Source organism: Theileria annulata, chromosome 4 (genome assembly GCF_000003225.4).
Source record: "Theileria annulata chromosome 4, complete sequence, *** SEQUENCING IN PROGRESS ***".
Taxonomy (NCBI): Eukaryota; Apicomplexa; class Aconoidasida; order Piroplasmida; family Theileriidae; genus Theileria; species Theileria annulata.
In genome coordinates this window covers 1,404,924-1,418,040 of record NC_011098.1, presented here as the reverse complement: position 1 = coordinate 1,418,040, position 13,117 = coordinate 1,404,924, and the positions used below count along the sequence as shown (strand labels likewise).

General features: G+C 36.2%; 8 protein-coding genes across 8 annotated transcripts, besides 2 other annotated features; 4 read left to right on the top strand and 4 right to left on the bottom strand.

The window, feature by feature from the left end:
- Window positions 1-75: 75 nt before the first annotated feature.
- TA10340 (branched-chain alpha-keto acid dehydrogenase E1, subunit, putative) lies at window positions 76-1,648 on the top strand (the record flags this gene model as incomplete). Its single annotated transcript, XM_948263.1, has 8 exons — window positions 76-463; window positions 493-592; window positions 622-684; window positions 718-1,068; window positions 1,098-1,202; window positions 1,232-1,323; window positions 1,354-1,535; window positions 1,565-1,648. The coding sequence occupies 8 exons, from the start codon at window positions 76-78 to the stop codon at window positions 1,646-1,648; spliced, it is 1,365 nt and encodes a 454-aa protein (XP_953356.1).
- Window positions 1,649-1,817: 169 nt separating this feature from the next.
- Window positions 1,818-3,008, bottom strand: TA10345 (uncharacterized protein; the record flags this gene model as incomplete). Its single annotated transcript, XM_948262.1, has 1 exon — window positions 1,818-3,008. The coding sequence occupies one exon, from the start codon at window positions 3,006-3,008 to the stop codon at window positions 1,818-1,820; it is 1,191 nt and encodes a 396-aa protein (XP_953355.1).
- Window positions 1,848-1,916: a sequence feature (1 probable transmembrane helix predicted for TA10345 by TMHMM2.0 at aa 365-387).
- Window positions 3,009-3,231: 223 nt separating the features above from the next.
- TA10350 (uncharacterized protein) lies at window positions 3,232-3,965 on the top strand (the record flags this gene model as incomplete). Its single annotated transcript, XM_948261.1, has 2 exons — window positions 3,232-3,478; window positions 3,517-3,965. The coding sequence occupies 2 exons, from the start codon at window positions 3,232-3,234 to the stop codon at window positions 3,963-3,965; spliced, it is 696 nt and encodes a 231-aa protein (XP_953354.1).
- A 48-nt stretch (window positions 3,966-4,013) lies between these two features.
- On the bottom strand, window positions 4,014-6,916 carry TA10355 (tRNA-splicing endonuclease, SEN1 homologue, putative; the record flags this gene model as incomplete). Its single annotated transcript, XM_948260.1, has 4 exons — window positions 4,014-4,079; window positions 4,110-4,264; window positions 4,303-6,607; window positions 6,638-6,916. The coding sequence occupies 4 exons, from the start codon at window positions 6,914-6,916 to the stop codon at window positions 4,014-4,016; spliced, it is 2,805 nt and encodes a 934-aa protein (XP_953353.1).
- A 428-nt stretch (window positions 6,917-7,344) lies between these two features.
- TA10360 (uncharacterized protein) lies at window positions 7,345-8,042 on the top strand (the record flags this gene model as incomplete). The annotated part of the gene is made up of 3 exons (XM_948259.1): window positions 7,345-7,425; window positions 7,456-7,599; window positions 7,629-8,042. The coding sequence occupies 3 exons, from the start codon at window positions 7,345-7,347 to the stop codon at window positions 8,040-8,042; spliced, it is 639 nt and encodes a 212-aa protein (XP_953352.1).
- Window positions 8,043-8,052: 10 nt separating this feature from the next.
- TA10370 (vacuolar H+-ATPase, a subunit, putative) lies at window positions 8,053-10,239 on the bottom strand (the record flags this gene model as incomplete). The annotated part of the gene is made up of 7 exons (XM_948258.1): window positions 8,053-8,237; window positions 8,268-8,768; window positions 8,851-9,235; window positions 9,266-9,376; window positions 9,408-9,585; window positions 9,619-9,904; window positions 9,990-10,239. 7 exons carry the CDS (start codon window positions 10,237-10,239, stop codon window positions 8,053-8,055), a joined length of 1,896 nt encoding a protein of 631 aa, XP_953351.1.
- Window positions 10,111-10,179: a sequence feature (1 probable transmembrane helix predicted for TA10370 by TMHMM2.0 at aa 21-43).
- Window positions 10,240-11,138: 899 nt separating the features above from the next.
- Window positions 11,139-12,335, top strand: TA10375 (uncharacterized protein; the record flags this gene model as incomplete). The annotated part of the gene is made up of 2 exons (XM_948257.1): window positions 11,139-11,985; window positions 12,016-12,335. The coding sequence occupies 2 exons, from the start codon at window positions 11,139-11,141 to the stop codon at window positions 12,333-12,335; spliced, it is 1,167 nt and encodes a 388-aa protein (XP_953350.1).
- Window positions 12,336-12,450: 115 nt separating this feature from the next.
- On the bottom strand, window positions 12,451-12,955 carry TA10380 (cyctochrome C, putative; the record flags this gene model as incomplete). The annotated part of the gene is made up of 2 exons (XM_948256.1): window positions 12,451-12,779; window positions 12,817-12,955. The coding sequence occupies 2 exons, from the start codon at window positions 12,953-12,955 to the stop codon at window positions 12,451-12,453; spliced, it is 468 nt and encodes a 155-aa protein (XP_953349.1).
- Window positions 12,956-13,117: the final 162 nt, after the last annotated feature.

Sequence of the window (13,117 nt, the reverse complement as noted above, 5' to 3'; positions counted from 1 at the left end):
ATGTAAAAATCTTAACCTATATTATTTTATCCTTGTAAAAATCTCTTTAATATTAGTTATCAATATTTTGTTCCAATGTTATCCAAAATTTCTCCAATCAACCCTGCCTCAATTAGGAAATATGGGTCTTCCATTTTTGGACTTTTAAATAAAAGAAATATCAATGCCTCCATTTCATACTTCACCACCCATTCCAAAAGACCCGAAAATCCAAGAGTATTCAAGGACCCGTCTGAGGTAAAGCCATACGTCCAGGGACTGAGATACACCGAGTTCACAACAGATTTGGAAATGGTCACGGATTCCCAAGTTATGCCGATCTTTCAAGTGATGAAGACCGACGGAACCTTGCATGAAGGACATAAATCACCCTTTGAATCCGACGAAAAGGTCAAGGAATACTTGCAGCTAATGGTAAAACTAAATGTGTGGGATAACCTCTTTTATAACATCCAGAGACAAGGTGAGTTACCTAAATTTATAAATTTTTAGGGAGGATATCATTCTATATTCAAAACCAAGGAGAAGAAGCCACTCAATTAGGTGCCGGATTAGCACTAAAACCGCAGGACCACCTTTTCTGCCAATACAGGTACATTAATATGATTAAAAAGTTTTCAGGGAATTGGGTGTTATTTACCTAAAGGGGTGCACTGAAGATGATGTTCTCGCACAACTCTTCTCGTATGTTTCCATGACATAGAAAATGATATTCAGAACATACAAAGACGAGGGGAAGGGTAGGCAGATGCCTATTTCCTACTCAAAGAGGGAAGTAAACCTCCACACCATCACCACTCCACTCTCCTCTCAAATCCCACAAGCATCTGGGTCAGGCTACGCCCTTAAAATGCAAGGAGCTGACGCAGTAGCCATGGTGTTTTTTGGAGAAGGAGCAGCTTCGGAAGGCGATTGCCACGCAGCAATGAATTTTGCAGCAGTGCGCCAATCTCAGACGATCTTTGCATGCCGAAATAACTCATACTCCATTTCTACGCCAGTGAGAGACCAGTATGTTGGAGATGGTATTGCAATAAGAGGTGTTGCACTAGGGATTCCCTCCATCAGGTTTTGTTATAAAGTTTAAATTTGTTTAGAGTTGACGGGAATGATCTTTTTGCTTCATACATGGCCAGCAAGTACTGCAGAGAGTACTGCGTCAAACATTCTACTCCAATAGTCATCGAGTACATGACATACAGGTTCAATAAAAATTTATTAAAAAATTTAGGGTTGGACACCACAGCACTTCAGATGAATCCTCGCAGTACAGAGGCAAGGGGGAGTTTGAAGCCTGGGCCACCGATGGAGTTAACCCGATAAGTAAGTAACTAATTTTAATGAGACGCTTAGAACGCCTCGGGTTATACCTTGAGTCGAAGGGTATGTGGTCGAAGGAGGAAGAAGCAGCACTGAGAAAGAGCGCAACATCGTACATGCTCAAAAAAATCAAGGAATACGAAAACACTAAGGCACTTGAGATCCTCCCAGGCCTATTTGATGACGTGTACGATGCCCCTCACCCTGACTTAATGGTTTGTTTAATTAGTTTATTTTGCTCTAGGCACAAAGGAAGGAGCTTAAGGAGCACTTGGAGAAGTATAAGGACAAGTATGATCTTTCCAAGTACAGAGGGGTAGGGGAGTGATTGCGATAACAGAAACCAAACTCTATGCTCACTAATGTTTAACACCAAAACCCACAACACATTTACTGCATATAACATAAATTATTCTGTAACCATAATCTATTGTGAAATTACTATAAGTTATCTATTAAATTATTATAATCTAGTGTGAAATTATTATAAAATTGAATTAAAACAAATAGGATCCACTGCCACTCTTTAAGTAATCCACAAAGAGAAGGAAAATTGAAAGTCCAACAAGAACATAACAAAGAATTAAATGATGATAAGGTAACCGTTCTTTGCTAGTCTTTTTTAGAGTCTCGTGGGTTTTCTCTATATTTGTTATCGATTCCATGACGTTGGCGTTAATGTTCTCAAAGAGACCCATCTGGCCAACCATAGTCCCAGTGAACTTCTCAAACATTGAAGAGATTTCAGAAAGTCGCTGCTGAACGTTGGTGATTGTGCTCAGCTCAGTCGCCTTCAGTTGGTCCTTGATGTTGCTTACGGTTTTAGCGTACTGCATCATTAGAGTGCCTGAAATCTGCTCGTCATTCATCTCAGTCTGGTCAAAAAAACTAGTTGCGATATTGTAAGACCCCTTCTCGTACCTGAGTGAGCCCAAATTTTCCCCAAGTGAGCGAGTTATGCCAACTATGTTCACATCGTAATCCATGGGTGGTTGGTCATTATTCGGGGAGGGTTTGGTTTTATCATCCTCAGGGTCTACGTATAAAATATGCGATAAATCAGCCTTTTGCGATGGTACAAAGTGCTGCAAATAGGAGTTAGGGATCGAATCGACGGAACTGTTGTCATCTAGGCTGCTGATCCCAGTCAAGTTTTCGCTCATCACCTTCATATAGTTATCAATTGTTGAGTCATACTTGAGTTTAAGTCTTTCGTAGTTCTGTACGTTATCCCTTACTATTTGAAAAATGTACCTCAAACAGCTAATAATACCTTCACGGTGTTGTCGAATTGGACCTTTGTTTCCTGGCTCCTTACCGGTTTTCATTGTATCCTCCAGTTGGTTTATAAAGTCTCCAATGACCTTGGTATCATGGACTATCGATTCTATGCCTATTTTGTTGAATGCGAGTCTTTTCGAGTTTACAAAATGGACTAAATTTGGAACTTTAGGGAGAATCAGGTTCCCGTAGGGATTATTTTTGAAAGTTTGTTCATTATTTAGGATAATGTAAGGAGAAACTATTGAATCGAAGGAGAGAAGGCGATTGAATAACAATGCTGAAATAGCAGAGTATCTGTCAACGATAGTTTCATCAAAGGAAGGGTGAGTTGGAGGATCTAAGCCTCCGGTGATGGTAGAATACCAGTATAATGACTTGGTCCTGAAATCACAGGATTTATCCATTAAAGAAACAACATTAATTAAGAACTATAGTACATTTTATTAAATTTAAAATCAAATTCAATAATTAAAAATATAATTATAATGAAAAATTTTGTAACTTTTAATCAATGTGTATTATGGATACACTATAAAAAATCATAATCAGTTATTATGTGCTATATTTTGTAAATTATAGTTTTTATTTATCATGATTTCACAATTGTTTATTTTTTATTAGTTTCAAATGTCAGATAAGGAGTCCGATCCTCTGGATGATCTTAATCGCAAATACCAAGAACTCACCATATCAGGGAAATTCTCGTTCAACTACAACCTTCTTAGAATCGTTGACGTAACTATCCACTCAGTTCGCCAATCTTGGATTATTCTGAAGGAATCTCTCTCCTATGATCTCAGTTACTACCTGGAGGAGGGGAAAATGTTCCCCGACTTCTATCTCATGAAAAGATATGTAAAGTTCTCATCGCTAGGTATCTTGTATAAAGTTTATCAAATAATTAAAATTTAGCCTTTATTTCCCTCTATTCCGCCGCAACCATGATTTGTGAGGTCTCTAACCCAGACTGTTCTCCATCAAGCTCTAAACATGGCTCTGGAAAAGGTTCCAAGTCCAAGAACAAACCGGATCCATTCTCAGTTATAATTGTGGCAGTTTCAGTCTTGCCAAACCACACCGGAATCGGACTCTGTAAGTTTCCAATTTTTATTTTTTTAGCTGTTAAGCTCCTCGACTACACAATTAACAAGGTAAAGGAGGCAAAACTTTCCAAGATTTTTGCAATCGCAGATGAAAACAATAGGGCGACAATAGACTTCTACAACAATCATGGGTTTTACAGGTCATCTTCCACCTTCTCTGATGTTGTTTCTAACCTAAAGGTAAAGAGCCCCGAGTCTCAGGCGCCTCCATCATTCATTATTATGGAGCGTACACTTTCTACTCCAGAAACAAAATAAATATTAAATGAAGTACAGGATTTCTTTTATAACTACCATGTAAAATATTTAAGAAACTAATTTAGTTACAAAATCTTTAAGGTATTTGTTCTTAAGCAGCTTTCTATACTGTTCCTGAACGTTTTAAACAGCAAATGAACTTACTGGTGAGCGGTTTAGATACTCTCGGGACCAGTTCCTCAGAAACTTTGGGTCCAAGGAGTTGTTTTGAGTCTTGCATATGAAGATTGATCCCGTCTTCGCGTAGTGGTTGTACAGTGCCGACCAATGCTTGTGGTCTAGTAAATACCTAGGATTTCCTAAAAATTTTAATTATATAAATAAAATAAAAACGAACCGACTATAAATAAGTTACTACATGCTCTAGTGATTGCCACATTGATCCTTCTCCTGTCTGCTATAAACGACGCATCGATAACGTTGGTGGTCAAGTCGGGCGTGTTCTCGCTAATATTCTTCAAGTATTCGTCAGTCAGCTTTGAAAACTTGGCGGATTCCCTAGGGTCATGAGGCTCAGAATTTATTGTCAGTATTGAGGGTGAGGTGAGATCTTCAATCCTAGAATTCCTAGCCTTTCTGTTACCTACATAGTTAGTCCTTACGGCACTAAAGATAATTATTTCCTTTTCCATGCCCTGGAACCCATCCACTGTGCTAACGTATATTTGATGAGTTTTTGATCCCGTAAGTGCTTTGTAGACTGAGGAAAATGTAGGAAGGATTTTTATCCTTTGCGATATTGTGTTCTTTAAAATCTCAGCCTGTGCTGCGTATGGGCTAATTACTGCGATTTTCTTGCAGATTTCCTCCTCAGTGATGCCCGGAATAGCAGAAAATATCTCGACAATTATGTCCAACAGCTGACACACCAAGTCCACCTCCATCTCGTTGACATATGATGTGTCACTCATGGACTCCTGGGAATCAAGTGCGAAGAATACTGTCGGCCTCAGAAGCGGGAACTGCCTCCAGTCTTCCTCAGGAACACTCGATGTTTCTTTGGCGTTTACTAGCTGGTTTTGATAGAAATACATTGACGGGAACCTCGTGATCAGTGGGTCCATACGGTATTGGAGTTTCAAAAAGTTTACTGGATATCCACACAGTTGTAGTCTCTTGAAAAGTGACTGGTCGTAGTTTAATTGAATTGCTACCTTTGAACAAACTGTCGCCGAGAGCTGACATGGGTCGCCAACCAGTATTGCTCTTTTACAGCCCAGGTTAAATGGAATAAGCGTGGATAGTTCCACTGCCTGAGTGGCTTCGTCAACAATTAGAGTATCAAAACAATTTATAAGGCCATATAACTCCTTTGAACCACAGCCTGAAAGTGTTGAACAGACCACTTCACTGTTCAAAAGTATATCCATTATGATTGTCGGCTTATTTATTGTGTTGCTTCTATCTCCTCTCAGGGACGATAAGTTATTTTTGGAGTCCCAGTTGTTTATTTTTGTCTGCAGGCTGAACTCTCTCAAATCTTCGTTAAAATTGGGTCCAACACGGGTAACTGTTGGGTTATATCTGTTCCCGTTCGCGTCGAAAATTCCTCCATCTGGGCTCACAAGACGTTTTACAATCTCATCTATTGCTGCATTTGATGGTGCACAAATCAATATTCTCTTATTACTTTGTTTTTCTGATCCTATGTATATTTTGTTTTCGTTGTTTTTCGTCTTTGTATTGAAGCAGTCATATATATTATGCTCTGTAATTGAGCAGTAGTCGTAGTTTTCGTCTGATTGAAGCTCATCAAACGTCATTTTATCTTCAACTCCATTTTCTTCATCAAAAAACCAAAAATTCTTCTTTCTAAAGTTAGACTTGTTTAAATGTTTCTTTTGCGATTCTCTAACATTTTTCTTCTTCTTTGTTGGAATTGTAGAATACAAAATTACGCTAATGATACTCATTATCGTTGTCGTTTTCCCTGTCCCTGGTGGTCCTTGTATCAATGATATTCCTGTGTTCTTTAGGCTGTTTGACAGTGCTGACAGTTGTCCTGAGTTATAGTTTGCTTCAATAGTTTTCTTCAGCTTTTTCGGGATCTCAAAATCAAGAACCAGTTCTTTACATGTATCTGGGTCCTGAGAATTATTATTTTCTGGAACCTTTGTGAGTAGATAATCTTTAAGTGGCATGTGCTCCAGCATACATAGGCCTTTAAATTCTCGCATAATTGTGGTTAGTGATAGCAGTCTTGATATATGCCACTCTTCAGTTGTACTCTTTCCTGTTGCGTTGTTCATTTGACTATGTGTTGAAAGAATTGAGCTGAGTTGAGTTTGAATTGACTTGATTCTATCCAAGTCTCGATCATCAAAGGTTTCCGGTGTTGCGAATTTTGGTGGAAGCAAAAGTATTTTTACCAAAATTCTATTCTTCATTATTGATATAACGTATCCTAAGCAGTGTTTCAAGTTATCTTCGTATATTGGATGCGTTGTGTCCATATCACTTGACAATGATTTACTTGATTCAGCTGTATGGTTAACGAATTTGTTGTTGATATCCCTTTTAAGATTTACATGATTTGGTTTCGAGATGTGCAACAACACCAAATCCCCTGACGAGAAATCCAACAGCGGTTGGCTCAGCGTAAACGTTACTGATCCGAAAACTCCAGAGATGTTACATGATATCTAAAAACCATTTTCTTACTAATAACTTACCGGCTCAATTACCACTGGTAATGTCAGATCATTATACTTCGACTGCGTTAGAATCTCAAGGCATTCTACCATGAATAATGAAAAAAATGAATTGTGATAATCTTCAACGTTTGTGATTTGTGAAGGCAACGGTTTAAGGGTTGAGTGCCACTTTATTCTCTTCTGGATTGACTTTAGGTTATCGTTCCCATCCTGAATAAGATCTCTATAGAAATCAAACGATAACAGTCTCACGAGTATATCATCCAGAGTAGAAAACTTAGGATTCGTCTTTGACATCAAGAATCAAGTGTTATGTAAATTTTAGGTTAAAATTAAATCATTATACTCATTTTTTGGGTTTAAAAATTATTAAAATTGTTTGTAATTTTGGAGAATACTGGAATTTTACATATATTTGAAAGAATTTGGTAAGAATACTAAAATTGCGATTAGTTTACCAGAACAATGATATACTACATTATATTACAACCTAATATTAGTCCATTATATTGTTTATATTTTAATATTTTACAAATGAATATTTAATGGTTCCATAATCCAATAAAATAAAAACTTTTTGGCTAAATTTCCCCATGACTAAAATTACCAAAATGATTATTGTATATTAAATGTGTATAATATTAATCAGTTAATGATGTTTAATTTGTAATTTTTATTTGAAATAATTTAAATTTTAGTCAATGTATTAGGCAATAGTCCTTAGAATGGATTATGAATTTAGTGATGAGCAGTGTTGTGTTAGGTGCCAAGAGGCACTAAATTCTTTACACAGATGGTATTATATGGTACGTTTCTCTCTTTTTATTTGTTTTTAGGATAATTATGGAGTCCAACAGGGTCCTTTCGACAGTTTCTTTATTTTGTACTATATTAGCTCAAACTACTTTGAGGAGAATTCGGCATTTTTCGTCCAGGATAAGTTAAACGGCACCCCTTCTAACTTCAATACTCTTTTAAACGTAATTTTTATTTTTATAAAATTTTTTAGTATCTTGATACCATTGTTGAGGATGTGAAGAGTCACTCGAATAGTCTCTTCACTTGTACTCATTTCATTGAGAATTTTTCTTCGAGTTACGAACTTGGAGATTCAGAAACTGCTCAGCTTCTTGACGGCGTTTCCGCGTTTAAGCAGGCTGATGAAGTTCGTTTAACTACAGATGACATTTTCGGCACTGTTTCTCCTCAATCAATGGGCGAGTTCCATCCTGCGAGCAGTACATTTGAATACCAGAACGATGAACTACATAGGTCACAAACAAAGACTATATTAAAAAAGAGAGTAGAAGATAATTTAAAAGAAGCTGAGGCCCATCTTCAGAGGGTGAATTCAAGGAAGGTCAGTCACAGGTTTGGGAGTCAATTTATGGATGAATCTCCCACAAGTCAGGAATTTAATTAAAATGTTAATTCTATACATCTAACATTGAGCGGAGACCAGTAACAATTTCTTCATGTAAATCTTTAAATATTTTAGCGTATTCTTCCTCTTCTAACATAGGATCTGTGAACTTTAATCTGGTGATCTTGTTTACTGATTCCCTCATGATGTTGTAGATCGAACTCCATCCAATAGGGTTACCTCTTTTTGTAGAGTCTAAAAAAATTTATCCAGACTTAACATTACCGTTTATAACTTTGATACACTCGTTATAGAACGTGATTATGGTGTCCATCATCCCAAACGTTTTGTAGAGAGGGCACCTGAAGTCGTAATCTGTGAATGAGTTCTGTTGTAAAAAGTCCTCTCTGATAATCTTTGCCACCTCTAAACACAGTTTTTGATCTTCTGAAAGTGAATCCTTTCCTACAAGTTGTACGATTTCCGACAGCTCTGACTCTTTCTGCAGTATCGACTTGATGTTCGTGACGAGGTAGCCGAATCGAGGCATTTTATCCTCGAAGTATGTCTCAAGGACCTTGTCGTACTTTGTAAATGAGTTAGTCCAGTTTACTGAGGGGAAGTGCTTTCTCTGGGCCAATTTTTTATCCAGTCCCCAGAATACGTGGACTATTGACATTGTTGCGGAAGTCACGGGGTCAGAAAAATCTCCACCTGGTGGTGATATAGCTCCCACGATTGTTACTGAGCCGGTTCTATCTGAAGAACCTAAACATTGTGCAACACCTAAATGATATTATCATCCTGCAAATTATAAAATCTATTGAATTAACTGATTTTTACTACTTTTAATTATAACATCACGTACCTGCTCTTTCATAAAAAGCCGATAATCTAGAAGAAAGGTATGCAGGGTAACCAGAATCTGCTGGCATCTCTCCGAGACGACCAGATATTTCTCTCAGGGCTTCTGCCCATCTACTTGTGGAGTCTGCCATCATGCACGCGTTAAAGCCCATATCCCTAAAATACTCCGAAATTGTGATTCCTGTATAAATGCTTGCTTCTCTTGCAGCAACTGGCATGTTAGACGTGTTTGCCACCAGACATGTTCTACCCATGATGGGAACATCCTTGCCATTAACTCTGGTGGTAAGGTGGGGGAACTCTTTAAGGACCTCAGCGATCTCATTTCCTCTTTCTCCGCATCCTACATATACTGTAACGTCGGTATTACTGTATTTTGCCAGCGCCTAAAATTTTCTTTGGTGAATTGATCTTACATGTGAAATACACGTCTTTCCGCATCCAAATGCTCCTGGTATTGCACAGGTTCCACCTTTAACTGATGGAAACAATGAATCTAAAACTCTTTGACCCGTCAGTAGAGGTTCCTAAATAAACGTGTGAAAAATTGAAACTTACAGTCCCTTGAATTTTCTTAAGAATTGGTCTAGGCTGTCTGACAGGCCAGATTTGATACATATTACACGTTATTTTCTTATCTAGGTATTCGAGTTCCAGCAGTTTTTCCTCGACTGTGTACTCACCGGACGGCGCCATGAAAGTAATTCTACCGCTCAGATTTGGTGGAAGCATTATGCTATAGCATCATTAGGCTACTTTTCTAACTAACTGGTGGTTTGGGAATATCTCTGTTTCGTACACAGTTCCGAAAATATCTCCTCCTGTGATTAGATCTCCCACTTTGAAGTTTGGCGATGGTTCATATTTCCACAATCTTTTTCTATCTAGGGGTGGCAGGTTCACTCCCACTGGTACATAGTATTTTTGGAATACATCTCTAATTTGTATGAGTGGCCTTTGTGTGCCATCGAAAACAGAATCCAGTAGGCCTGGGCCTAGTTCTACCGATAATGGTTTTCCAGTGTTTTTAACTGGATCTCCGACACGCAATCCCGCTGTAATAAAATTAAATTATTGTTTTATAATAAATAAAATTGGAAATCTTGGTTTGTTAGCATATATACTTAAATATAAAGGTACATGTGTCCTCATAAACTTGAATATATACAGAATCACCATCGATTTGAATGATTTCTCCTATTATGTTTTTATGACCCACTTTTACAAGCTCGAACATCTTGGTTCCAGGCATTTCGTTGGCAATAACCACTATATATAAATAAAATGTTGAGATTTTAATGATGTATGATTTAATCAGATATATAAACTTACATGGACCAGATACTCGATAAATGGTACCATGTTTAGCTTCTCTATTGTTTTCACTCATTCTTTTTAATATTTTATCAATTACTGAATTGGTATACAAACACCATACACAACATAACAATTGGGATATTATAGAGCCGAATCCTCTATATTACTTATTTTTAATGTAAATAGTGATAGATTTTAAATATATAAATTAAATTATAAAACAATAAATATAACCATGTAAATATATCTTTATTTGTTTATTGATCTATACTTTCATCATTTACTTTATCATTTATCCATTTTTATTTTAATTAATATTGATGAACTTATTTAATTTTTAATTTTGCATAATTTTACTATGATATTCCTCCATTAACACACCTACTTAAATGGAGTATTGTGAAGGCTCTAATAACTAACTTTTAGTCATAATAAATGAAAATTTTTATCAAATCATTAAATAAAATATGTTGGTACTTATTATTACATGACTAATTTTATTTCTGTTGAAATTGAAGCAGCATATGTTTATATAGGTTCTTGATTACACTTTTAAAAACTACAAAATAGTTTTTTAATTAAAATAAATTAAAATAAATGCATAAATAAAATTAGTTGGAAAAATATGATAATTTAATAATTGTAAATTGAGGATTTTTTAATAAAATAAAATAGAAAGGCGAATCAAGAATTTTCACTCTTCTAAAATTTCAACAACTAAATTAAATAGTGATAAAACAAAATCTAATTAAAAGATGTTGTTTAATTGAAATTTATGGTTGTGTAGTTTTATATTAGCCGGATTTATTTTATGGTAATTTTTATTGTTCCATTTGAAATTTTATGAATATTAAATTTTATTTTTTTAATATATTTTTAATTTATAAATTATGTATATAATTATGCATTTATCGTTTTAACATGTTATTCGTATAATTCAAATATAATACCACTGTACCCGCTTTAATTGTTATGGCAAATATTTCACACGAATCTCTTATCTGTTCAGATTTGAACAAAAGAGAACTCAAGAGAATTCAATCATGTGGACCATGCGAACCTACCGAATTCGACAGCTCGATCACTATCGACAGCTACAGGGAACTCCCCCGTAACCTCGTTCAGGGCTCAAGGATACGCTCTTCCAGCGTGCACTTAGTTTATGATGAACAAAATGCCGAAAAGGAAGAACCAGTCACAACACTAAGTTATATATACAAGAAAATCGCTGCCTTTTTTTTCGTGTTTAACAGGTTTTCACTCTCAACAGAAATACCCAGTTATATTCCGAGTGAAATTCCCGTTGTTTCAAATGAAGAAAGCATAGCTCCATTCGTTAGGTCATTTAGCATGCTTTATGATTTGAGGCTTAAGGACAAAATATATGATACAATGGATTATTTAATCAAGTATAATCGTAAGGCCACAGACAGGCTAGTAGCAATGATCACAAGCGTTCCACTACACCTAGATAAATTTGATTTCTATAAATACTTCACTAATTTCGACTACAGCTTATCGGAGTGTTTTGCACTTTTTATAGAGCAACCCGCAGACGTGGATCCATCTACGGTCGATAATTCAGACCTCGACAAGATCCCCGATAACATAAAGTGCGAAATCGTCAATAAACATTCTTTGGAAGTAATTTCAGAATCAGGACCATATAAATGTCTTTACGAACAAAACGTAGACCAAATTGCAGACAGCTCCTTGCTTGACGAATTGCTTTGTGGCGTTTCAGTGAAAAAGGGTAAGGTTCGGTTCTTCCACAAAATCAAAAATCTGGGCAGAAAAGATTCCAAAAAGATTAAAAATGGTATGATTTCATAGTTTTATTTGTGTTTAGGTTCAGAAGAACGTGTTAATGACTACTTTAAACAGAGATTTTCGACCTTTACCGAATATTTGTCCAAGCGCAGTCGGGACACTTCAGGAGAAAGTCAGAATAAATGGAATGCTCGCACATATTTCAACGTTTTTTCTAGAAAACCCAGTTACCCCGACTCAGAGCCACTGGATGATAGTGCTCGTGAGCGTTTTGAGGATCATATTCGTCACCATACATTGCATTGGGACGAGGTTCAGTACGATGATATTGAGATCATTTTGAGAGACGACAACGACAATTCGATTGTAAAACTTCCTTACAGTTGTAGGATCATGTAATCTTATGTGGCTTTAAAATTTAAGTTATTTAACACGTATCACTTTAATGTCATAATCAGCGACTAAATTACATTAAGTTATCATTATTTGGTGATTTAACCCGATTCTACACTAATCATTTCTTCTCGCATTCTTTTAGCACTTCTTTTCCATACTTTCCTTCGTAGTTAAGCTGGCGAAGGAAGTGTACAACATCCACGCGGTCCTGGAACCTTGGAAGTCCGACAAAATTCATTCCAATTTTGCTATTTACGAACAGTTGTGGGTTTTTCATGTACCTAAATGTTTTAATTGCCTTAAAATCAAACCTCATCAAGTTTGCGTCATCCCACACTATTCCAGATGACTTCATTGAATGGGTCATCAAGTTGAGTCCTCCTAGGTTCTGGATTCCTGAAGTGCGGCCATAAACATTAAATAAAGTTGGACCAATTGAGCTAAATCCTAAAATTTTAATGTTTATATTATATATCCACTATACCTCCTGTTTGGCGATTATCTGGTCTCATGGAATGACATTGCTTGCAATGTTTTTTAAAGAGCTTTGCTCCTCTTTCTGCTGAGCCTTCCGGGAGTACGAAATCATCCGGAATATCATTCCAGTCATCTGATGTTGACATATATTACAAAAATTAAAATTCAAGAAAATATAAACTGAAAAAGCATGGCAAACTTAAATATAACCATTTAAATATTTTAAAAGAATTTTAAATTAAAAAGTGTGAAAATAAATAATTTAAAGGTAAAATATAATATCTGATATTTGAGGAGAGTCAAATTAG